Consider the following 23792-nt stretch of genomic DNA (forward strand, 5'->3'; position numbering starts at 1 on the left):
GAATGAGAGGTTGAATATAAATACTTTTGTTTCAAGCAATAAATTTGTGTAAACAGTCACAGTTGGTTGCAATAAACAATCCTATTTCCTAAACATAACAATGCATTGAGCTCAATGGTAAATTCAGGTTATTTGTAATAAATTACTTTTCAGATTACTTTTGGAATTCCAGGTCTGGATCCTAGAACCAGCCTGGGGTCAGTATTCAGAATCAAGTGATGAAAGTCGACTTAATAACTGTAATGATTTTTAGATAATATTTAGCTATTTCAAAAGTTAGCACTTAGAAAATATTTCACAGAAAACATTCAATGGATCTCTATGGCAAGAAATTCAAATTGCAGGTAGAGTACTTTATCGTTACTTTAGTAATCCAGGACTGGGTGCCTAGACCCAGGACTGGGGTCCTTATCAAAAGCAGGTAAGTAATTTCGTTTGCAGAAATGGTACGATTTTAAAAGAATATTTCAAATTTGCAAAAGTAGACACTTAGAAGAAATTTCACAGAAAAGCAGACAATGGTTTCCTATGGGAGAAAAATGAGTTAGAAGTAAGTATAGTTGTGAACACTTTTCAGAGTCAGGGCTGGGCACCAAGATCCAGCACTGGGAGCTCACCTAGGAGCAGGTGAGTAAATTCGTTTTTGTCACTTGGCTGATTTTTGGTGAATTTTTGCAGTTTTGAAAAGTTCACACTTAGAAGATTTTTGAAGAAAAAGCCAGTCAATGTTACCCTATGAGGAAAATGAAGTTAGCGGTTTAAGGGTAAGTACTCGACTGGTAGTGTTGAAATTCCGGGCATGGACTCAGGGGTCCCCCAGTGTCAGGTAGGTACAGTTGGTTCACCCTCAGCGGTTTCAGGACGGCCGGGTGCAGAGAGAGTTGGGCCCAATGTTATCCTATGAGGGATAGGGGGGCCTTGGTTGGTGGCTGCTGTCTGGCAAGCCACGCGGCTGTGGGAGCTGGGCTCCTGGTCACTTACTCAGGGCAAGTGGGGAAGTAGGTTAGAGTAGAGAGGGCACTGCCAGGGCCACTCGGGCGGCTGGGTGCAGGGTGCTTTTGAGCCTTAGGGCGCTCAATGGAAATCAATGGGAATGTTCCGGTTTGGAAAGAGGCTGCAGGCTCGGGGACGAGGATGTTTCAGGTGCCACCACCACTTCGAGAGGTAAGTTGGGTAGTTGTAGGTTAGGTGGGTACCCCGGGATTGGGCACAGGGGGTCGCAGGGCGCCGGGTGCAGGGGTGCCTTTTGACGTCGGGAATCTTACCCTCTGGTTGATCGCGGCTGGGGTGGCACTTGGTTCTGAGGCTGCAGGCTTCTTCCGGGATGTCGAGGGGGTCCTTGGGTGCCGGACTCTGGGTCACAGTCGCCGTGGGGTCGTCCTCTGGGTCTTTGTCCACTCCGGCACTGGCCAGGCTTGGCTGGTGCAGAGTGTGTTGGGTCCGCGGTCCCGGGCTGGTGCCAGGGATAGCAAGTAGGTTTCTTGAGTAGAGCCTCTACTCGTGGGAGTCCCAGGGGCTTAGAGCTAAAAGGTAGCCAGGTCCTCCGGGGTTGGTGAGGTTGCTGGCCACGTGGGATGCCGCGCTGGTGCAGGTTCGAGAGTCGACAGGCCGGTAGGGCTGGGGCCAAAGCAGTTGGTGTCTTCTTCTCTTTTTAGCAGCTGCAGGGCAGGTCTTTGTTCTTCTTGCTCTTCTTGTCGTTTTTCTATCTGGAATCTGAGGAAGGAAGGTTCAGGGGGCCCCTAAATACTAGATTTAGGGGCGTTACAGGTAGGTGAAGGCCAGGGACCAATGGGTCCTTGTCCTGGGGTGGGTACACCCCCTATCCTGCCTCTCTCCTGTGGGAGGGGGGCAGTAGCCTAATCCTGATAGGGTAGGGCCTCCCATCTTCAAGATGGCGAGAGCCCGGAGATGTGCTTCACCTCGCCTCCCCCACCTGAGGGGTGGGGTGGGCAGGCTGGCACATCCCCTGTCCTTGTATGGGGTTTCCGGCCAAGCTTCCCGCCAGAGTGGGGGGTTGCAGTGGCCTGGGGAAACTCCAACTGGCGGCATGCCTTTGAAGCTTCCCTTTGCTCATCCTGGGGGAGGAGATTTCTCACCTCACCCAGGATGTGCATTGTTGCAGGCACGGGAGAGCAGGGGCTCTCCCACCCAGGGGTCCAGCAACGTGTCTGCTGTGTGGCAGCCTGGGCAGCCTCAGAGCAGACGTGGATTGCAAGTTAGCTGTAAGGGGGCATCTTCTAAGATGCCCTCTGGGGTGCTTAGTACATTAAATCCTACACTGGCATCAGTGTGGGTTCAATGTGCTGAGAAGTTTGATACCAAACTTCCCAGGCTTCAGTGTTGCCAATATGGTGTTGTGGAGCTCGTGTTTGACAAGCTCTCAGCACCATGTATTCTTAAATGGCAGCACTGCACTTACAGTGCCCAGAAATGGACCTGGGTACTGTAGGGGCACAGGGCTCCTGCTCCTGTGCCCACACCATAGGCGTAATGCACCCAGCTAGAGGGGTGGCTGACATATGCCTTGGCAGTGTAGGTGATGGGCATGGTACATAGTGATGTGTGCCATGTCGACTCTTTGTTTTGTCCTGCACCCAGACACTCAGCCTGCAAGGGCAGTGTGTGTGTGTAAGGGTACAGGGCCTCTGAGGGTGGCACAATGAGTGCTGCAGCCCTTAGAGGCCTTCCCTGGTCACAAGGCCCTGGGTACCTAGGGTACCATTTACTAGGGGCTGACATGTGGCTAGGGTTTGCCAATTTGGGGTTTGTGTGGTTTAAGGAAGGAACATAGGCCCTGGGCACCTGATTGGCAGGAACCCAGGGTACACTCAATCGAAGTACATTCAGCAATTTAGCAAAAAGTGGGGGCATACCATGCAAGAAAGATGGCACTTTCTCACAGTGTTCACGGGAGAAACAGCTTGGAAAGTGAAGGAAGCAAGGTCCTCCGGGGTTTTTGAGGTTGTTGTCCGCTGGACACGCCGGGGTTTTGCAGGAGCAGGTTTGAGGGGAGGGGAGGGGGGACAGGCCTGTAGGGCTGTGGCCAAGTCAGTGGGCGGCGTCCTACTGTTAGCTGTGCACGGCTTCTCGTCCTTCTCTTCTTTTTCTTGTGGTTGCTGGATCTGAGGAAGGAAGGTTCAGGGTGCCCCTAAATACTAAATTTAGGGGCGTTACAGGTAGGTAACGGGCAGGGACCAATGGGTCCCTTCCCTGGGGTGGGTTCATCCACTATCCTGCCACTCTCCAGTGGGAGGGGGGCAGGAGCCTGTCCCTGGTTGGTTGGGTCCCCCCATCCTCAAGATGGCGGGACTCAAGGTTGTGCTTCACCTCGCCTCCCCCACCTTAGGGGTGGAGTTGGCAGAGGAGGGCACACCTCTCTTCCTCACTTGTTTTTCCTGCCGGTTCTCACGCCCAAAGTGGTGGGTAGAACCAGTGGGAACCAGTTGCTGAAACCAGCAAATGGTCTGGAGAGGCTCACAAAGGCGGCATGCCTTTGAAGCTTCTCCTTCGTGAACCCTGCCCATGCATTGTTTCAGGCCCCCGAGAGCAGCAAGCTCTCGACCCAGGGGTCCAGAAACATGTCTAGTGGTGGCAGCCTGCGCAGCCACTCCGTCAGGTCACTGGAAGTTGGTCGGGTATCAGGGGGCATCTCGAAGATGCCCTCTGTCGTGCATTTTACATTAAATCCTACATTGGCATCAGTGTGGATTTAATGTGCTGAGAAGGTTGGTACCAAACTTCCCAGTCTTCAGTGTAGCCAGTATGGTGCTTTGGAGTTCGTAATGACAAACTCCAAGCACCATATACTCTCAATAGCAGCACTGCACTTACAGTGCCCAGGAATGGACTTGGGCACTCTAGGGGTACAGGGCTCATTCTCCTGTACCCTCACCACTGGCATATCGCACCCAGCTTAAGGGGTGACTGATGCCAGGACAGTGGTTTGTGGGCATGGCACACAGGGATGTGTGCCATGTCGACTTTGTTCTGCACCAAGTCACTTAGTCTGCAAAGGCAGTGTGTGTGTCAGGGGACAGGGCCTCTAAGGGTGGCTGTGAGAAAGTGGCTCTGTATATACTGTTCCCTAATAGGTACAGGGTGTACAGAGTCCACAGTCCCCCAGAGGCTGATAGAGGTCAAAGTTAGGTATGACCTTACTTTCAAAAGTGGTAGCTTGGACGAGCAGTAAGGCAGTACCAGAGGACAGTGTAAAGCATTTATTGTACACACTCAGTCAGCAAATGGTTTCACACACTCAATAACTGAACTCTAGGCCAATGGTTTATATATATAAAATATATGCTCGTTTTATTTTTAGAACCACAAAGGGGATAAAAATATACTTTCTCAGAATGAGAGGTTGAATACAAATACTTTTGTCTTGAGCAATAAATTTTTGTAAACAGTCAGTTGGTTGCAATAAACAATCCTATTTCCTAAACATAACAATGCATTGAGCTCAATGGTAAATTCAGGTTATTTGTCATAAATTACTTTTCAGGTTACTTTTGGAATTCCAGGTCTGGCTCCTAGATCCAGCCCTGGGTCAGTATTCAGAATCAAGTGATGAAAGTCGACTTAATAACTGTAATGATTTTTAAATAATATTTAGCTATTTCAAAAGTTAGCACATATTTCAAGGAAAACATTCAATGGATCTCTATGGCAAGAAATTCAAATTGCAGGTAGAGTACTTTATCGTTACTTTAGTAATCCAGGACTGGGTACCTAGACCCAGGACTGGGGTCCTTATCAAAAACAGGTAAGTAATTTCGTTTGCAGAAATGGCACGATTTTAAAAGAATATTTCAAATTTGCAAAAATAGACACTTAGAAGAAATTTCACAGAAAAGCAGACAATGGTTTCCTATGGGAGAAAAATGAGTTAGAGGTAAGTATAGTTGTGGACACTTTTCAGGGTCAGGGCTGGGCACCAAGATCCAGCACTGGGAGCTCACCTAGGAGCAGGTGAGTAAATTCGTTTTTGTCACTTGGCTGATTTTTGGTGAATTTTTGCAGTTTTGAAAAGTTCACACTTAGAAGATTTTTGAAGAAAAAGCCAGTCAATGTTACCCTATGAGGAAAATGAAGTTAGCGGTTTAAGGGTAAGTACTCGACTGGCAGAGTTGAAATTCCGGGCATAGACTCAGGGGTCCCCCAGTGTCAGGTAGGTACAGTTGGTTCACCCTCAGCGGTTTCAGGACGGCCGGGTGCAGAGAGAGTTAGGCCCAATGTTATCCTATGAGGGATAGGGGGGCCTTGGTTGGTGGCTTCTGTCTGGCAAGCCACGCGGCTGTGGGAGCTGGGCTCCTGGTCACTTACTCAGGGCAAGTGGGGAAGTAGGTTAGTGTAGAGAGTGCACTGCCAGGGCCACTCGGGCGGCTGGGTGCAGGGTGCTTTTGAGCCGTCGGGCGCTCAATGGAAATCAATGGGAATGTTCCGGTTTGGAAAAAGGCTGCAAGCTCGGAGACGAGGATGCTTCAGGTGCCACCACCACTTCGAGAGGTAAGTTGGGTAGTTGTAGGTTAGGTGGGTACCCCGGGATTGGGCACAGGGGGCCGCAGGGCGCTGGGTGCAGGGGTGCCTTTTGATGTCGGAAATCTTACCCTCTGGTTGATCGCGGTTGGGGTGGCACTCTGTTCTGAGGCTGCAGGCTTCTTCCGGAATGTCGAGGGGGGTCCTTGGGTGCCGGACTCGGGGTCACAGTCGCCGTGGGGTCGTCTTCAGGGTCTTTGTCCACTCCGGCACTGGCCAGGCTTGGCTGGTGCAGAGTGTGTTGGGTCCGCGGTTCCGGGCTGCTGCCAGGGGTTAAAAATAGGTTTCTTGAGTAGAGCCTCTACTCATGGGAGTCCCAGGGGCTTAGAGCCAAAAGGTAGCCAGGTCCTCCGGGGTTGGTGAGGTTGCTGGCCACGAGAGATGCCGCGCTGGTGCAGGTTCGAGAGTCGACAGGCCGGTAGGGCTGGGGCCAAAGCAGTTGGTGTCTTCTTCCCTTTTTAGCAGCTGCAGGGCAGGGCAGGTCCTTGTTCTTCTTGCTCTTCTTGTAGTTTTTTATCTGGAATCTGAGGAAGGAAGGTTCAGGGTGCCCCTAAATACTAGATTTAGGGGCGTTACGGGTAGGTGAAGGCCAGGGACCAATGGGTCCTTGTCCTGGGGTGGGTACACCCCCTATCCTGTCTCTCTCCTGTGGGAGGGGGGCAGTAGCCTAATCCTGATAGGGTAGGGCCTCCCATCTTCAAGATGGCGAGAGCCCGGAGATGTGCTTCACCTCGCCTCCCCCACCTGAGGGGTGGGGTGGGCAGGCTGGCACATCCCCTGTCCTTGTATGGGGTTTCCGGCCAAGCTTCCCGCCATAGTGGGGGGTTGCAGTGACCTGGGGAAACTCCAAATGGCGGCATGCCTTTGAAGCTTCCCTTTGCTCGTCCTGGGGGAGGAGATTTCTCACCTCACCCAGGATGTGCATTGTTGCAGGCCCGGGAGAGCAAGAGCTCTCCCACCCAGGGGTCCAGCAACGTGTCTGCTGTGTGGCAGCCTGGGCAGCCTCAGAGCAGACGTGGATTGTAAGTTAGCTGTAAGGGGGCATCTCTAAGATGCCCTCTGGGGTGCTTAGTACATTAAATCCCATACTGGCATCAGTGTGGGTTCAATGTGCTGAGAAGTTTGATACCAAACTTCCCAGGCTTCAGTGTTGCCATTATGGCGCTGTGGAGCTCGTGTTTGACGAGCTCTCAGCACCATGTACTCTTAAATGACAGCACTGCACTTACAGCGCCCAGGAATGGACCCGGGTACTGTAGGGGCACAGGGCTCCTGCTCCTGTGCCCACACCATAGGCGTAATGCACCCAGCTAGAGGGGTGGCTGATATATGCCTTGGCAGTGTAGGTGATGGGCATGGTACACAGTGATGTGTGCCATGTCGACTCTTTGTTTTGTCCTGCACCCAGACACTCAGCCTGCAAGGGCAGTGTGTGTGTGTAAGGGTACAGGGCCTCTGAGGGTGGTACAATGAGTGCTGCAGCCCTTAGAGGCCTTCCCAGGCCACAAGACCCTGGGTACCTAGGGTACCATTTACTAGGGGCTGACATGTGGCTAGGGTTTGCCAATTTGGAGTTTGTGTGGTTTAAGGAAGGAACATAGGCCCTGGGCACCTGATTGGCAGGAACCCAGGGTACACTCAATCAAAGTACATTCAGCAATTTAGCAAAATGTGGGGGCATACCATGCAAGAAAGATTGCACTTTCTCACAGTGGCGCAATAAGTGTTGCAGCCCTTAGGGGCCTTCTCTGGTCACAGTGCCCTGGGTACCTGTGGTACCATTTACCAGGGGCTGACCTGAGGCCAGATATGCCAATTGGGTTACTTTTGGGAAAAGAACACAGGCCCTGGGAACCTGATTGGCAGGGACCCAGGGCACACCAAGAAAAAGTGCATTAATAGTCTGGCAAAAAGTGCGGGGGTTACTGCAACAGAAACCCACTGTTCGAGGCATATGAGCTGCAGATTACATACATGTGCATAGATCGCCATCTGGTGTTGGGCCCAGATGTTTGCAGTTGTTTTTCCTCTTGAAAAGTCTTTGGAAGTCACGAGGTCGGTGACTCCTCCTTTGGATAGTATTGCGCATGGGCTTCGGCTCGATCCTCAGACTGTTTTTTTTTCCGCCATCGGGCTCGGATGGGATCTTCGCGCTCCGGTTCCGAACAGCTTCCAGTTCGACGATCGACGCGCAATCCTCACCCCAACTCGCGGTATTGTTTTCGATCGAGATCTCCCCACTCGACGCGCCTCTCATCGGCAAAAACCTTCGATTCTGGTCGTCGACGACGGCCTTCGGGCCTACCCAAGCTCCGGTCCTGGCTAATGGAAAGGACTCCCTTCAAGAAGTGCCCTCGATGTGGGTCCAAGTTCCCCCACACCGATCTCCACAAAGTATGCAATCTCTGCCTCTTCCCCTGAACACGAGGCTCGAGATTGTCCGGCGTGTAAGTCCTTCCGGGCCAAGAAAACCTCTCGAGACCGAAGGGCTAGAAGAACCATGGCACACTCGTCGACGACGATTCCGGACGACATCTTCAGGGAAGGCGTCGACGCTGCAGAAGAACACCACACCGACGAGGGACTCGTCAGCGCCTCCGAAGCCGACGATTCAGATGTGGAGGACATCACTCCGGCACAGAGGGTTGTGAGTACCAATCTACACCCCCCCCCCCCCCCCCCCCCCCTCCCCGCACACCCTCGTCGGCACCAAAAAAGGCTTCGGTCAAAGCAAGACCAAAGACATTGCTTCCCACACCGCACCTTCGGGCCCGGTAAAGAAGCCGATTAAGCCTTCCGGCGGCTCGGGCTCGAGCCAGCCCACCGTCGGTGCCGATAAACATTCTTCGACACCGAAAAAGAAAATGGCCTCCGCTTCGACACCGAGCCCTGCACCAAAACACTCGGTGTCGAGAACCAGCTCCAGCTCCTCGGTGCCGACACCATCTTCGGCACCGACAAAAGCACACAAGGCCAACGACAGTTCGGAGCCGAAATCCACCTCGGCGCCGACCAAACAATCAGACTTTTCGAAGCATAGTTCCAAATAACGAACCAGCGCGGATAAAGCCAAAAAACCAACGGCCCCGACACCTTCGGCGCCGACGGACCAACCAACATCACCAGAACTTTTTACACCGGATCCATTACAAAAAACACTAACCAAGGATCCTAAAACCGGACATTTGATGCTCTCTATCAAAAAGAGACAGCTGGATAAACCTGCTCCGCCTCCAAAGAGGAAGGACTCTGCTACCTCTCCTTTCAGAATACCTTCCCCACCTCCACCCCCTCCTCCACCGTCTCCGCCCCCACCTCATCATTCCCCAACACCCTCTCCGGATGATGATGATCAGGGGGAGCCATATGATGACATGGGAGACGTGCCCCAAGATTTACCTACAGGGGACCCCACACCCACAGGCTCCCCAGACCCATGGAACGATTATAATATCCCTGACATCCCTAACGTCCCACAGGATGATCTCTACCCTTCCAGACCTTCCCCACCAGAAGACTCACTGGGTTTCAACCATCTATTACAAAGGGCGGCACACTATCACGGGGTAGATCTCCATACCGACCCCTTGGAGGAGGATTTCCTCCTCGATACGTTTGACACCACACATAGGACTACCTCCATATTGCCTATGCTCAAGGGAGTTATAAAACATGCGCCAGAGGTCTTTAAAGACCCAGTCAGAGCCAGGGTCATTAACCCGCGCATTGAAAAGAAATATAAATCCGCCCCTACAGATCCCTCCTATATCAGAGGGCCAGCACCACTAGATTCTCTGGTAGTCTCCACAGCACGTAAAAGGGATAACTCCCAAGCTTCAGGCGAAGCACCACCACCTGACAAAGAGTCTAAACTCTTGGACGCATCAGGCAAGCGTACTGCATCCCAAGCTGCCAACATATGGCTTATCGCTAATACACAAGCGCTACTAGCCAGGTATGACAGGGCCCATTATGACAAATTAGAAGCCATAATGCAACATCTCCTTGATAAATACAAACCTAGGGCCAACGAATTAATTCAGGAGGGCAAGACCATTACTAATACCTCCATACGTTGTGCCCTAGATGCAGCAGATACAGCCTCCAGTGTCCTCCTCCGTCGCCATGCCTGGCTAAGGATCTCAGGTTTTAAACCGGAGGTACAGGCCTCCATCCTCAACCATCCCTTTGACCAGGAACATCTGTTTGGCCAAAAAGTGGATGAGGCCCTAGAAAAGATGAAAAAAGACACGGACACGGCAAAATCCATGGGAGCTTTACAATCGCACCCTCCCAGGCGCTCCTTTCGTCGCTCTTCGTTTCGGAGCACATCCAGAGGCTACTCCTCCGACACCGCTTCCACTTCATATAAGGCCCCTACCCAGTCCACCTTTACAAGGGGCTACCAAAGAGGCGGCTACAGGGGCAACAATAACAAAGGCAGAGGCAAAACAAACACCGTCCGCTCTGCCACCGCACCTACCCAATGACTTCCCTCCACTCCCCCCAGACCATCCCACTCCGGTCGGGGGCAGACTCCAAAATTTCCTCCCTGTGTGGGCCACCATCACCTCAGACAAATGGGTAACACAAATAATTTGGTCAGGCTACTGCCTAGAACTAATATCTACCCCCCCAAACATTCCACCGCGACAACGCCCAATGTCACAAGCACATCTAACACTACTAAAGCAGGAGGTAATCTCCCTCCTACAGAAATGGGCAATAGAACACGTTCCTACCAACCAACGAAATATGGGGGTCTACTCCCTATATTTTCTCATACCAAAAAGGGATGAGACTCTGCGGCCCATCCTAGACCTCAGGCCCCTAAACAAATACATACACTCAGACCATTTTCACATGGTAACGCTTCAGCAGGTACTTCCACTGCTTTCCCAAAACGACATCCTGACCACTTTAGACCTAAAAGACCCTTATTTCCACATTCCAGTGCACAACGCTCACAGGATGTTCCTCAGATTCGTAGTGGACGGCCAACACTAGCAATTCAAAGTACTCCTGTTCGGAGTCACAACAGCCCCACACGTATTCACCAAGTGCCTAGCAGTAGTGGCAGCACACCTCAGGAGACAACACATCCATGTCTTCCCATACCTAGACGACTGGCTAATAAAAGCCAGTTCATACAGCCAGTGTGTACAACACACGCATGCCACTATCCAGCTACTTCACCAACTGGGCTTCACAGTAAACCACGCAAAGTCCCATCTACAACCATCCCACATAAAACAATACCTCGGTGCCACCATAGACACCTCAAAAGCGCTAGCCTACCCCAATCCTGCCAGGATTACAAGCATTCAGGCTCCACGCGCAAAATTCATGGCACAACACTCCCTTCCAGCTCGAGTGTTTATGCAACTAATAGGGATGATGGCCTCTTGCATCTTCATAGTACCTCACGCAAGACTCCAGATGCGTCCTCTCCAAGAGTGCTTAGCGCGCCAATGGAACCAGGCCCAGGGTCAATTAACAGATCTGGTGTTGGTAGACGGTCGCACCCATCGCTCTCTGCAGTGGTGGACCACCACAAACCTTTCCACAGGTCGACCGTTCCTGGACCCGGTTCCCCAGATATTACTAACCACAGACGCATTGCTCTCCGGCTGGGGAGCTCATCTATTACATCTCACCGTGCTGGGCACATGGACACCTCAACAAAAGTTACTCCACATCAACCATCTGGAGTTACTAGCGATCTTCTTAGCCCTAAAATCTTTTCAAACACAGATTTCAGGCAAGGCAGTCCTAATCCGCACAGACAACATGACAGCCATGTACCATATTCAAAAACAAGGCGGCACACACTCTCCACAGCTCTCTCAGCTAGCACAGAGCATATGGAGATGGGCCATACCCCAGAAAATCTTTCTCCTAGCTCAGCATGTCCCAGGAGTCAAACACTATGGCAGATCTGCTCAGCAGACAAACACAACAAATCCACAAGTGGGAACTCCACCCACAAGTTCTACACCCGTACTTTCAGATGTGAGGGCATCCACAGATAGACCTCTTTGCCACCCTCGAAAACACCAAATGCTCAAGCTTCGCCGCCAGATGTCCACACCCATTGTCCAAAGGAAATGCGATATGGATGAACTGGTCAGGCAGATTTGCGTACGCTTTTCCGCCTCTCCCATTCATTCCACTAGTGGTGCGCCAACTACAGTAACACTCCCTCACACTAATCTTAGTAGCTCCAACTTGGGCCAGACAACCGTGGTACACCACACTGCTGGAACTATCTGTAGTACCGCACCAAAATTACGCCTCTCTCCATACCTCCTAACCCAGAATCATGGAGAGATCAGACACCCGGACCCAGCTCAGCTCAACCTTGTGATCTGGCTCCTGAAGTCCTAGAATTCGGTTATCTAAATTTGTCCCCCTGACTGTATAAACGTCATCAAGGAAGCTAGGCGACCCACCACTAGAGCGTGCTACGCCGCCAAGTGGAAACGTTTTGTCTATTGTCACAACACCATCAATCCCCTAGACGTCTCCATTCAACACATCATAGGCTACTTACTCCACCTACAAAGGTGTAATCTAGCCTATACGTCCATTCGCCTGCACCTCGCAGCTATAGCAGCTTACCTACAAAACAGGCAACATCGATCACTCTTTAGAGTACCTGCCATTAAAGCCTTCATGGAAGGCCTTAAAAGAATAATTCCCCCCAGAGTGCCACCCTCACATGTGGAACCTGAATATCGTTCTCACCAGACTAATGGGGCCTCCCTTCGAACCATTGCACAAATGTGAACTCCAATTTTTAACCTGGAAAACTGCTTTTCTCGTAGCCATCACTTCCCTCAGAAGGGTCAGTGAGATACAAGCATTTACCATTCATATGTCAAACGAGCTGTACTCGACTACATCGAGAGAACACAACCTTTCCGTAAGACCAAACAACTGTTTGTCTCTTTCTCTCCACCACACAAGGGCAACCCCATCTCCAAGTCGGGGATAGCTAGGTGGATTGTCAAATACATTCAGATTTGCTACCACAAAGCAAAACGAACGCTATCCGTTCCCCCTAAAGCCCATTCTACACGTAAAATAGGGGCTTCAATGGCTTTTCTAGGAAACATCCCATTAGATGATATCTGCAAAGCAGCTACATGAACAAACCGCACACTTTCACTAAACACTATTGTGTAGATGTGCAAACTAAGCAACAGGCTAGTGTGGGCCAGGCTGTACTCAAAACATTATTTCAAACCACTGCAACAGATACGGGTGGTCACCGCTAAGGGTGGGTACGGCTATATAATCTATGCACAAGTGTGTAATCTGCAGCTCATATGCCTCGAACGGAATATGCTACTTACCAGTATGCATCTGTTCTTGGCATGTAGAGCTGCAGATCTACACGCGCCCACCAGCCCCCCCGGCCAACTTTATCTGTTCCAGTTTATCTTATTTAGATACAACACACATGGGCATCTTCACTGTTTATTACTACGCTTTATCATTTCCCTGCTGGCGTAAAACAATTCGAGGATGGAGCCGAAGCCCATGCGCAATACGATCCAAAGGAGGAGTCACCGACCTCGTGACTTCCGAAGACTTTCCAAGAGGAAAAACCACTGCAAACATCCGGGCCCAACACCAGATGGCGATCTATGCACAAGTGTGTAGATCTGCAGCTCTACATGCCAAGAACAGATGCATACTGGTAAGTAGCATATTCCTTCCTACATCCACCCAAACCTGTCCAGCCTCCACCAGTTTGCGTGGAGATTTGAATGGTGACAGTTGGCAGCCTTCATCCTTCCTCCCGAAGTCTGTGATGTTATCTTGGCAGCCAGGTGTCCCTCCACTAAGACGGTGTACGCCTGCAGATGGAACAAATTGGTTTCATGGTGCACAGCAAAGGCTGTGGATCCCCTTTCTACCCCTCTATCTGAGGTTCTCTTGTTACTACTTTCTTTGGCCTTGCAGGGCTCTGCTCTGGGCACTCTTAAGGGCTAGCTCTCTGCCATTTCAGCCTATCTGAGGCTTCCTGATCAGCCTTATATTTTCAAGTCCCCTGTTGTAAATCGTTTTCTTAAGGGCATTAATCATCTTTTTCCTCCTGTTCCCTTCGTAATACCTCAGTAGGGCATGAACTTGTTTTTTTCTTTTCTTATGTGTGCTCCCTTTGAGCCGCTACATAACTGTTCTCTCAGACTTCTCACTTTGAAGACTCCCTTTCTGGTTGCCATCACTTCTGCTTGCAGAGTGAGTGAGCTCCAGGCTCTTTCTTCAAAACCTCAGTTTCTGGCAGTTCATCTGGACATGGTTGTCCTTCGAACAAGACCCTCTTTTCTTCCTAAAGTGGTTACTTCTTTCCACGTTGGTCAAACCATCACCTACCCACCTTCTTTCCACATCCTTCGAAGGAGGTAGAGAGGCTCCACTGTCTGCATCCAAATCCTGCGCTTTCCTTTTATTTCGATTGCACCAAGAAATTCCGGGTGGATGACCAGCTCTTTGTTGGCTACATGGGTGCCAAAAAAGGTAGGCCCGTGCACCAACGGACCATCTCTAGGTGGGTTGTTTTGTGCATTAAAGCCTGCTACTCTTTGGCAAAGAAGGAGCCTCCAGTGGGATTGCGCGCCCATTCCACCAGGGCGACGGCAGCAACCACTGCTTTGGGACGGTGAGTCCCCCTCTATGACATCTGTCAGGCAGCTACGTGGGTATCTCTGTACATGTTCACAAAACACTCATGCCTGGACAGCCAAGTCCGGAGGTACTGCTTCTTTGGTCTTTCTGTTCTCCGGGACTTTCTGGTGTGAACTTGGTTTGCAGACCCTTCTCCGGGGTTGGTTTTGCTCGGGTATTTATTCTAAGGTAAGGAATCTATAACTGTCTCTTTTAGATGAACAAGTTACTTACCTTTGGTAACGATGTATCTGTAAGAGACATAGATTAGTTATAGATTCCTTACCGCAACACTCATCCTCCCCGTTCTGCGAACTGACTTCTAGGGTCAGGGAATCCCTTTCAGGGTCCTAGTTTTGTGCACAGTGGTCAGTGTCTTGCATGGCTCTGCGCCTCTGGCATGGAATTTCGTGTAGAAGAACTGACATAGATGCGCAAGAGCGGTATCTAAGTAGCTACGAGATGCCATCCCGACGACCACGACACCAATGACGAATGCAGAGCCGACCAATGGCACTTTTCGAGTCGCAGGGGTACTGCTGTTGAAAAAATTCTCCAGATCCAGTCTGACGCCTGGGGTAATTCTAAGGTAAGTAATCTATAACTAATCTATTTCTCTTACATATATATCGTTACCGTAACTTGTTCTAAGGTAAAGAATCTGTGAGTAGACGTACTTATCAAATGAAAAAGTTACTTACTTCTGTAACGCCTTACCTGGTAGAGACTCTTCTCTAACAGCAGACCCTTACCGACCCACCCAAACACCCTCCTTTGTGAATGAATTTTGAGGTTAGGGCTGTTCCCCTTTTAGGGCCCTAGTTTTCCCCACCAGTGGTCCTTCTTTTGTTGCTCCACCCTCCTGGCATGGAAAGTTGAGAAAAGAAACAGGGCACAGCGGTAGCACCTATATGGGCACCACACACATCGCATCTGGCACAGATTACGCTGTTGACACCATACATAGCAGGTCGAAGCCACATTGCGGCGCACAGGGGTACTGGTCAAAAATAATTTCCGGATCCATCTGACGCCTGAGGATAATTATAAAGTAATGAATCTGCAGCTGGATAGAATCTCTACCAGAAAAAGTGTTTCAGAAGGTAAGTAACTTATTTTTTCATGCAAACTTATATCCCAGTGTTCGGTTAGACTAGTTTTGTATTCGTTGCCAATTTTGTGTTGAAAATGAAATTTACAAACGATAACATAACCCAGTCTGACGACATGTCAAAATAATCAAGAGAGCTCTTAACAAACATGCCCTGTGAAATTGTGGTCATCTTCGTCAAAAAGGGCTGATTGTAACCGCTTGCGTGCATTTTCACAGATCAATTAAAGAATGACGGTCTGAATATGCAATGCTTTTGAATATAACCAGTTAATTGAGTAAGCAAAAAGCATGTTCCTGCAGCCACTCCCAAGACTTTTCTTCTGGTTTTCAATCCTCAAATTCCACTTTGATTTGTGCTCAATATTTATCGTTAAATGTGTAATTATTTATATATTGTGATGTTTATGCTTTGCAGGGGGAAAGAGATTTCATATTAACACTTTTTCTTTTTTTTCCTCCTAGGAATGTTTGGAAAACTTTTTGCAAACTAATGGTGGTGTAAAGAATCAGGAATTTCTATTGGTTCATCATTTGCAGCGAGCTAATTATATATCTGCATTGCAGCTGAACATGTCTTTGAAATGTAATCTCATGGTAAGCACATATTATGAATACACACCTTGGTACTCTTCTCCTCAGTGGAGGATTCCAAAGTGGTTAAATAGCACATAAAAAAAAACACTCTCTCAATTCACTTAACTCCATGTAGACTGAAGAGCATACTATGTCTGCTTTCCGTAGAACTTGTCTTTCTTAGCTAGTGTTTTCTCAGATATTTTTAGGCTGGTACACAGTAAATGTTGATAGAAAAGCAATGTTGTCTCTTACCCATTTCTTGTAACTGCGTGTCCTCTTTCCAGCGTAAGAAATGTAAGCAATACTGTGGAGTCTTAATCACTTGCTCTGTCTTGAGCCATGTCAACGAAGGGGCTATTCAAAATGAATCCTACTGGTCCCAGCTGTCAGACTTTTTCCACAACACAGTCCTACTGCCATCTACATTGTGCACACACACGTACATACACGTTCTCTCCCTCTCCCTCTCCCTCTCTCCCTCCCCCTCTCTCCCTCCCCCTCTCTCCCTCCCCCTCTCTCCCTCTCCCTCCCCCTCTCCCTCCCCCTCTCTCTCCCCCTCTCTCTCCCCCTCTCTCTCCCCCTCTCTCTCCCCCTCTCTCTCCCCCTCTCCACTCAGGATGTTAGTATAAGGGTCTAATAATACACATAAACAACTTATGAGTCTAATATGGTTAAGGACCTTGACACAATAGTAAAGGTGATGCTAAAGGTAGTGAGACTGCGAAATCATGTATGCCTATGTGTGTCTATATACAACTATGTATGATTCCCATCATCCACCCGACGTGGTTAGCTTCATCATCTGGGAACCTAGGGACTTTTTCAGAGAACCATCTTCTACTTGAGAAAAATATAATAACTTTGGGGGCCACTTGGGTCCAGGTTGTATATATCACTTTTTAGTCACTTTGACACTATTGATTATTGCAGTAGCTTTATTGGTCCTGATGAAAGCTTGGATGAATTTCGTCCAGTAGCAGAAACATGTAGACCTTCCCCAACACAGTTATTATATTTTTGAAACTGTTACAGCACTGTTTTTAAATATTGTCAACAAGGTATCGATTCAATAAAGTTCTCTTAGTGCCTTGTTAGATAATTTTTAAATAGCACTCACGCACTAGCACTTTTCACAAGCACTGCAGCCATCTCACCCTATCTTCATCGAACAACAACATCACACCATTGAATGGTTTGGGAGATTCATGAGACCAGGATCTACAATTCTCAAGTAGAAGATGGTTCTCTGAAAAAGTCCCTAGGTTCCCAGATGATGAAGCTAACCACGTCGGGTGGATGATGGGAATCATACATAGTTGTATATATACACACATAGGCATACATGATTTCGCAGTCTCACTACCTTTAGCATCACCTTTACTATTGTGTCAAGGTCCTTAACCATATTAGACTCATAAGTTGTTTATGTGCATTATTCTGTTGACTTGGGGATTTCACAACTATTAGAGTCTTAAAACTTTATCCCTTTGACCCTTACTCGTTATCGAGATATCATATGATAGTATAAGGGTCTAGACATTAAATCGAAGTGGAACTTAACATGACTGGCGCAAGTTCCATTAATTCACAAAAATGTAGATAGGTTGCCACCACAGTTTCATGTCCACAACCCAGTAAATGGACAGGAGTCCCATGGTGAGAAAAGGCACGAGTATTGTGCTCCTCCAGGTCACAGAATAGGTTTTTGACTTTGTAATCACCATGGACAGGTCAAGGCCTTAGTGCACATGCTATATTCAAATTAGATTTGAAACTGGTAGTTTTTTATTGTTTTGTGGAACTGAAGTAGATATTGGTCGTCTTCGGGTAGAGAGTTGAGAAGGATGGGTCTGAACAGGGAGAAGGACTGGATGGGAATACCTCTTTGCTGCTATGTCTTTGAGATCTTTTTGAGGACCACTGACAATTACGCAGGCTCTCGCATGTCCGTGGATTTCACTGTGATGCAATTGAGCTTCATTTTAATTCTGATTTCAGCTGAAAAGTAGTGTAAGCTACAAAAAAAGGTGTAATGTAGTCAAATTTCTTGGTTACCGAAATCTGATAGCGACATCTAGCCGCAGATTCCTGAACTTAAAATTTTCTCCAGGCACCAGTCTAGATCCGGAATTTTTTCAGCAGTACCTCTGCATGCCGGGGGACGGCATCGTACGGCTCCGCAGTCACATAGTCTCCGGAAATGACGTCAGCTGAGACATATAAGTCCCCTCCGGCGCACAGACGTCGGTTTCTTCTTTTCGGCGCTGTAATGCGGATCCAGGAGACGCGGTTCCTCAGGCCTCTTTTTGTTTTTGGCCTACTCGACGCATCTGGAATAGTGTGCCGATGCCTTCGGGCTTTAAGATGGTCGAGACCTGTATGTGACAGATGTCGGCGACATATCCGTATACCATTTGTATGTGGTGCTTGGGAGAGTACCACGTCTCCGAGGTGTGCAACGCCTGTCGGAGGCTGAAGCCCAAGTCGTTACTGGAACGTTGGATGAAGTTACTGTTGGCAAGGCTGTCCTGTTCATAATCCAAGCGGCATCTATCTCCCTCCTGTTCATAGGCTCCTGCTCGTGGCATGTCAAGGAGTCGTTCCCATGGAAGTTGGTCGTCGGGTAAATCGCACTGGAAGGGTTCGAAGTCACGGAGCCTTGTGAAGTCGTGACGCTGGTGCCAGTTCCTCCTGGTCCCTACTGGAGGCAGTTGCGCACGAGTCGACCCCGATTTATCCACCATATCCTGATGAGGTGAGACTAAGACCCAAATGAAAGTGTATTATCTGAAAGAGACTATTAGTTATAGATTCCTTACCTTAGAATTATCCCCCAGGCTTCAGACTGTATCCGGAGAATTTATATTCTTCGTAGCAGTACCTCCGCTAGTCGATTTATGGCATCGGTTGACTACGCGTTCGTACTCGTGGTCGCCGGGATGACGTTGCGGTATCTACCTAGACACTGCCCTCGCGCGCTGACGTCCGTTCTTTCTTTTTCCACGCTAGCCAGCGCAGATCCGGAGAGAGGGGTACATCGAGTCACTTTTTGACTCAGTTTTTGCGACTTTTGTCGAAACCTTTTTTGAGTTGATCGACTCCTGGTGCATAAAAGGATGTCACGTCGGACTGGCTTCAAGTCTTGTGATTCCTGTCACACACTGATGTTGGTCACGGACCCACACCTCGTAAAGCCACCACCACCACTCATCATCGAAGTCTTCGCCTTTGGGTAATTAGAAGCACAAGAAGAAGGCGAAGGTGCACCGTCGCTCTTCTCGTTCTTCCCGTCCATTGGCCGATGTGACGTGGGAAGCGGAAGGTAGTCGTCTTGACTCCTCCCGCGGAGCCTGTTGGGCCGACTCATGCCTTCCCTACCTTTCCGGGAGCTGGAGCGACCCCTGCCCAGCTTCGAAGCTTTTACGAAGCCTTGCACTCGATCTTCGGGCAGCCCGACTCCGCTGGGGCGCCTTTAGGCCCCTCAGACTCTGTTGCGGGCTCTAGGCCTTCGATGTCGGCGGCTTTGGCTCCAGCTCCCCAGGGCCCCCAAGCATCCAGGCCTGGATCCGGATCGGCACCGGTCGACCTCGTGATGACACCTCAGCCGAATCCAGTGATGACACATCCTCCGCCTCCGACGCTGGCTGTGTCCCCAGCTGGCGTCTGCCCCGGCCACTCCCTCATTGAAGACACGGAGCCGGGCCGAAATCGCCTGACGTCAGTACTGGCGCCGACCGGTACTTTTGCACGCCCCTCCTCCTCTGATATTTCTTACCACCCTGAGTGGCTACCAGGAGAGGGTGAGGAGGACTTTGAGGGGTCTGTGGACCCTCTTGCAGACCAGTCAGAGGAACCGGACTGGAGAGAGGAGTTGGGCGACGCCGGTGGTCTGGATACCTCCCCAGACCTTGGCATGCTTTCTCCCCCTACCGTGGTGTTGCATAGGGCAGCCGAGGACATAAACTTTGAGCTTCCTAAGGTGGCAGTCAGGACTAACCTCCTGACCGAGGTGCTTCAGCTGGCAGCGGCCTCTTCGGAGCCCCTGCTGCCGTTCAATGAGTCCCTTACGGACTTCCTTTTGGGCACTTGGTCCAGGCCTAACACAGGGGCTCCTGTGGACAGGATGATTGCCCGACGTCACCGCCTGGTCCGGGGCATTTTCCTCTCTTCCCATTCTACCCCAGAGAGCTTGATAGTCCAAACCTCCTCGTCCAAAGGTGCATTCCCTAACGCACCACCTGATAGGTAATCCAAGAAGATGGAGCACCTTGGAAAGAAATGTTCTTCTTCCGCCATCTTGGGACTGTGGTCGTTGAACGCCGCATGTCTATTGGGCCTTTACTCCCACTCGGTGTGGGACACGGTTGCGCAGGTGCTGCCACAGTGCCCAAAGGAGGCCCGGGCCGTTCTCTCCCATGCTGTTGCTGAAGGGAGAGACGCAGTGCAGTTCGCCATCCGGTGTGGGCTGGACACCGCCTACTCAGTGGGCAGGACGATTTCCACGTCGGTAGCACGAAGAGGCTACGCCTGGTTAAGGTCCACTGGCTTCTCGGGTGATGTCCAAGCAACGCTTTTGGACATGCCCTTTGATGGCCGTCTCTTGTTTGGCGACAAGGCAGACAACGCGCTCAAGCACTTTAAGGATTCTAGGGCTACAGGCAGATCCTTAGGCCTCACTTCCACCTCCCGCCCAGCGCAGTCCGCTTATCGCCCCTTTCGTGGCCTTGGAAGGGGTACCCTGCCACGTTACGCCCAGAGCCACAGGCCTGCGCAAGCTGTCCAGCCTCTGCACGGCCGTGGACGTAGATCCCACCGCCGTGGGTTAGGGGTCAGCGGGCGGGCCAGTCGACCAGCGCCCCCTCTGCAGCAGCCTCCAACCCCTCCTAGTCCAGTGGGCGGCAGGATTCGCCATCACCTCCTCCACTGGCAAAACATCACGTCACAAGTGGGTTTTGCAGATAGTTCGAAGGGGCTACTCCCTCCCCTACGAGACTACCCCTCCATCCATGACACCTCAATTCCAACGCATGTCGGAGTATCACCTGGCCCTTCTCCAACAGAAAGTTTATGCTCTCTTGGCCAAGGGAGCCATCAAGTGCATTCCTGTCCCAGAAGTAGGTCGTGGTTGTTATTCCCACTACTTTCCGGTGCACAAGAAGGAAAAGGGCCTCCGTCGTATTTTGGATCTCAGGAACGTCAACCGCTTCTTCCGGAAGGAGAAGTTCAAGATGTCGACTCTGGCTCAGGTCCTGTCTGCTCTCCTCCCTGGAGACTGGATGGTGGTGTTGGACTTGCAGGATGCCTGTTTCAACATCCCCGTCCTGCCAGCCCACAGGCGTCACCTACGGTTCACAGTAGACCACGAGCATTTTCAGTTCACTGGTCTCCCTTCTCCTTACCAGCGCCCCTCGGGTGTTCACGAAAGTGGTGGCAGTGGATGCAGCTCATCTGCGCAGATCAGGGGTCTCAGTCTTCACCTATCTCGATGACTGGCTCTTGAAAGCGCGCTCGCCCCAGGCTGTTCTCTCCCACCTCCAGACTACGGTTGACCTCCTGCATTCGCTATGGTTCTCTATCAGCGTGCCGAAGTCACACCAGAGTCCCTTCCAGAAGCTCCTCTTCATTGGAGCGGTTCGGGCCTATCCTCCCGAGCAGCGAGTCCTAGATATTCGGGCTATGATTCTGATCTTTCAGCATCTATCCCGGGTTCCAGTCAGAATGGCCCTGCGGCTGCTGTGCCTCATGGCCTCCTGCATCCTGCTGTTGGATTATGCCAGATGGCATATGCGGGCTCTGCAGTGGGACCTGAAGTTCCAGTGGGCACAGCATCAGAGGGATCTTTCCCATTGCGTCCAGATCTCGGAGGGCACTGCACACCAACTGTAGAACGAACCAGGATTGGGTCAGCTGCAGATCCTTCTCCAACCGTGGTTCACAGTGGTGACAGATGCATCACTTCTGGGATGTGGCAGACTAATTGGAGAGGCGGAGATCAGAGGCCTTTGGAGCTCCGGGTGATCCGTCTTGCGCTGAAAGCATTCCTTCCCTCTGTCAGTGGAAAAGTAGTGCAAGTGTTAACGGACAACACCACCACCATGTGGTACTGCAACAAACAGGGCGGGTGGGGTTGTGGACCCCATGTCAAGAGGCTCTTCGCCTCTGGACATGGCTGGAACATCAGGGCATATTCCTGGTGGTTCAACACCTGGCAGGTTCTTTGAACGCCAGGGCGGACAAACTCAACCACAGGTGCGTGATGGATCACGAATGGCGTCTTCACTTGGAGGTAATGCAAGGTCTCTTTCAGCAGTGGGTAAAGCCTTGGTTGGATCTATTCACCTCCGAAGAGAACGCTCAATGTCAGCAGTTCTATGCGTTGGAATTTCCAAGGCGGCTCTCGCTCGGCGACACATTTCGTCGCGATTGGAGTTGCGGTTTTCTATACGCCTTTCCGCCTATACCAATTCTCCCCTCAGTGCTGAAGAAGATCAAGCTGGATCGGGCCCAAGTCATTCTAGTTGCTCCAGATTGGGCACGAAGGGTCTGGTATCCCGAGCTGTTACATCTGGCCATCGATCCTCCGATCCCTCTGCCTCTTCAGGAGGATCTTCTGTCGCAGCAGCAGGGGGACGTCCTCCACCCGAACCTTTCCAGCGTCCTCCTCCTTGCATGGAGATTGAGCGGCGACAGTTGACGGCTTTTGACCTTTTTCCCAAGGTCTATAATGCCCAAAGTCTATAATGTTATCTTGGCAGCCAGGCGTCTCTCCACTAAGACGGTATATGCCTGTAGATGGAAAAAAATTGTGGCGTGGTGCACAGCAAAGACTGTGGATGCCCTCTCTGTCCCTCTTTCTGAAATTCTTTTGTTCCTCCTTTCTTTGGCCCAACAGGGCTCTGCTTTGGGCACACTTAAGGTCTATCTTTCAACCATCTCAGCCTTGCTTCGGCTGCCTGATCAGCCTTCTCTTTTCAAGTCCCCCATTGTAAATAGATTTCTCAAGGACATTACCAACTCCTATTCCTTTTGTAATGCCTCAGTGGGACTTGAACTTAGTTCTGAGATACCTTAATTGCGCTCCTTTCGAGCCACTACATAACAGTCCTCTCAGACTTTTAACTTTAAAGACTGCCTTTCTGGTGGCCGTCACCTCTGCTAGCAGGTCTTAACTTCTTCTTTTTTTTTAAATGTAGAAAACCCATCTTAATATGAAATCTAACTATATGATATTCCCCTTGACTATGTTTGAGGGAACCTACTGCTGGTTATTTTAATATTCTATTTATGATGGTATTTTCTAGCGATATTTAAAGCTGTTTTTTTATTATAAAGCTGTGTGATATGTGCTTTTATGTTTTTTTTTTGGAAAGAAATCGAATAAAGCTTTATTGAATTGAGTTACCTGTGTCTTTCCCTCCACCTGATTCAGAAGCAGAAAGGGCTCTACACACACTTGATGTCAAAAGAGCACTATTATACTACATTGATCGAACAAAAGATTTTCTAAAAGCAAACTAACTTTTTGTTGTATTTGCTCCACATAAAATGTATCCAAACTTGCTATATTAAAGCTAAAAGAACTGTAACTGTATCTCCTAGAGCACATTTCACATGCAAAATAGGAGCATCTATGGCCTTTTTGGGTAACATTCCTATAGCTGATGAAAGGCAGCTACATAGTCTACACCACACACGTTTACCAAACATTATTGTGTGGATGTATTAGCACGTCAACAAGCTAATGTAGGACAAGCAGTGCTAAAAGACTTTTTCAAACAACTGCAACACCCACTGGTTAGCTACCGCTTTTGGAGGGTACTGCTATACAGTCTGTGCAAAGCATGTGTATCTACAGCACACATGTCTCAAGCGGATTATGGTACTTACCCTG

General features: G+C 50.0%; 1 protein-coding gene across 1 annotated transcript in view; it reads left to right on the forward strand.

The window, feature by feature from the left end:
* AHCTF1 (AT-hook containing transcription factor 1) overlaps positions 1 to 23792 on the forward strand; it is a 1022752-nt gene that overhangs the window by 351670 nt on the left and 647290 nt on the right. Inside the window, exon 23 of the mRNA XM_085612122.1 lies at positions 15788 to 15919. Coding sequence (XP_085468248.1) covers positions 15788 to 15919 — 132 coding nt within the window. The remainder of the gene's footprint in view (positions 1 to 15787; positions 15920 to 23792) is intronic.

This window comes from Triturus cristatus, chromosome 6 (genome assembly GCF_964204655.1).
Source record: "Triturus cristatus chromosome 6, aTriCri1.1, whole genome shotgun sequence".
Classification (NCBI taxonomy): Eukaryota; Metazoa; Chordata; class Amphibia; order Caudata; family Salamandridae; genus Triturus; species Triturus cristatus.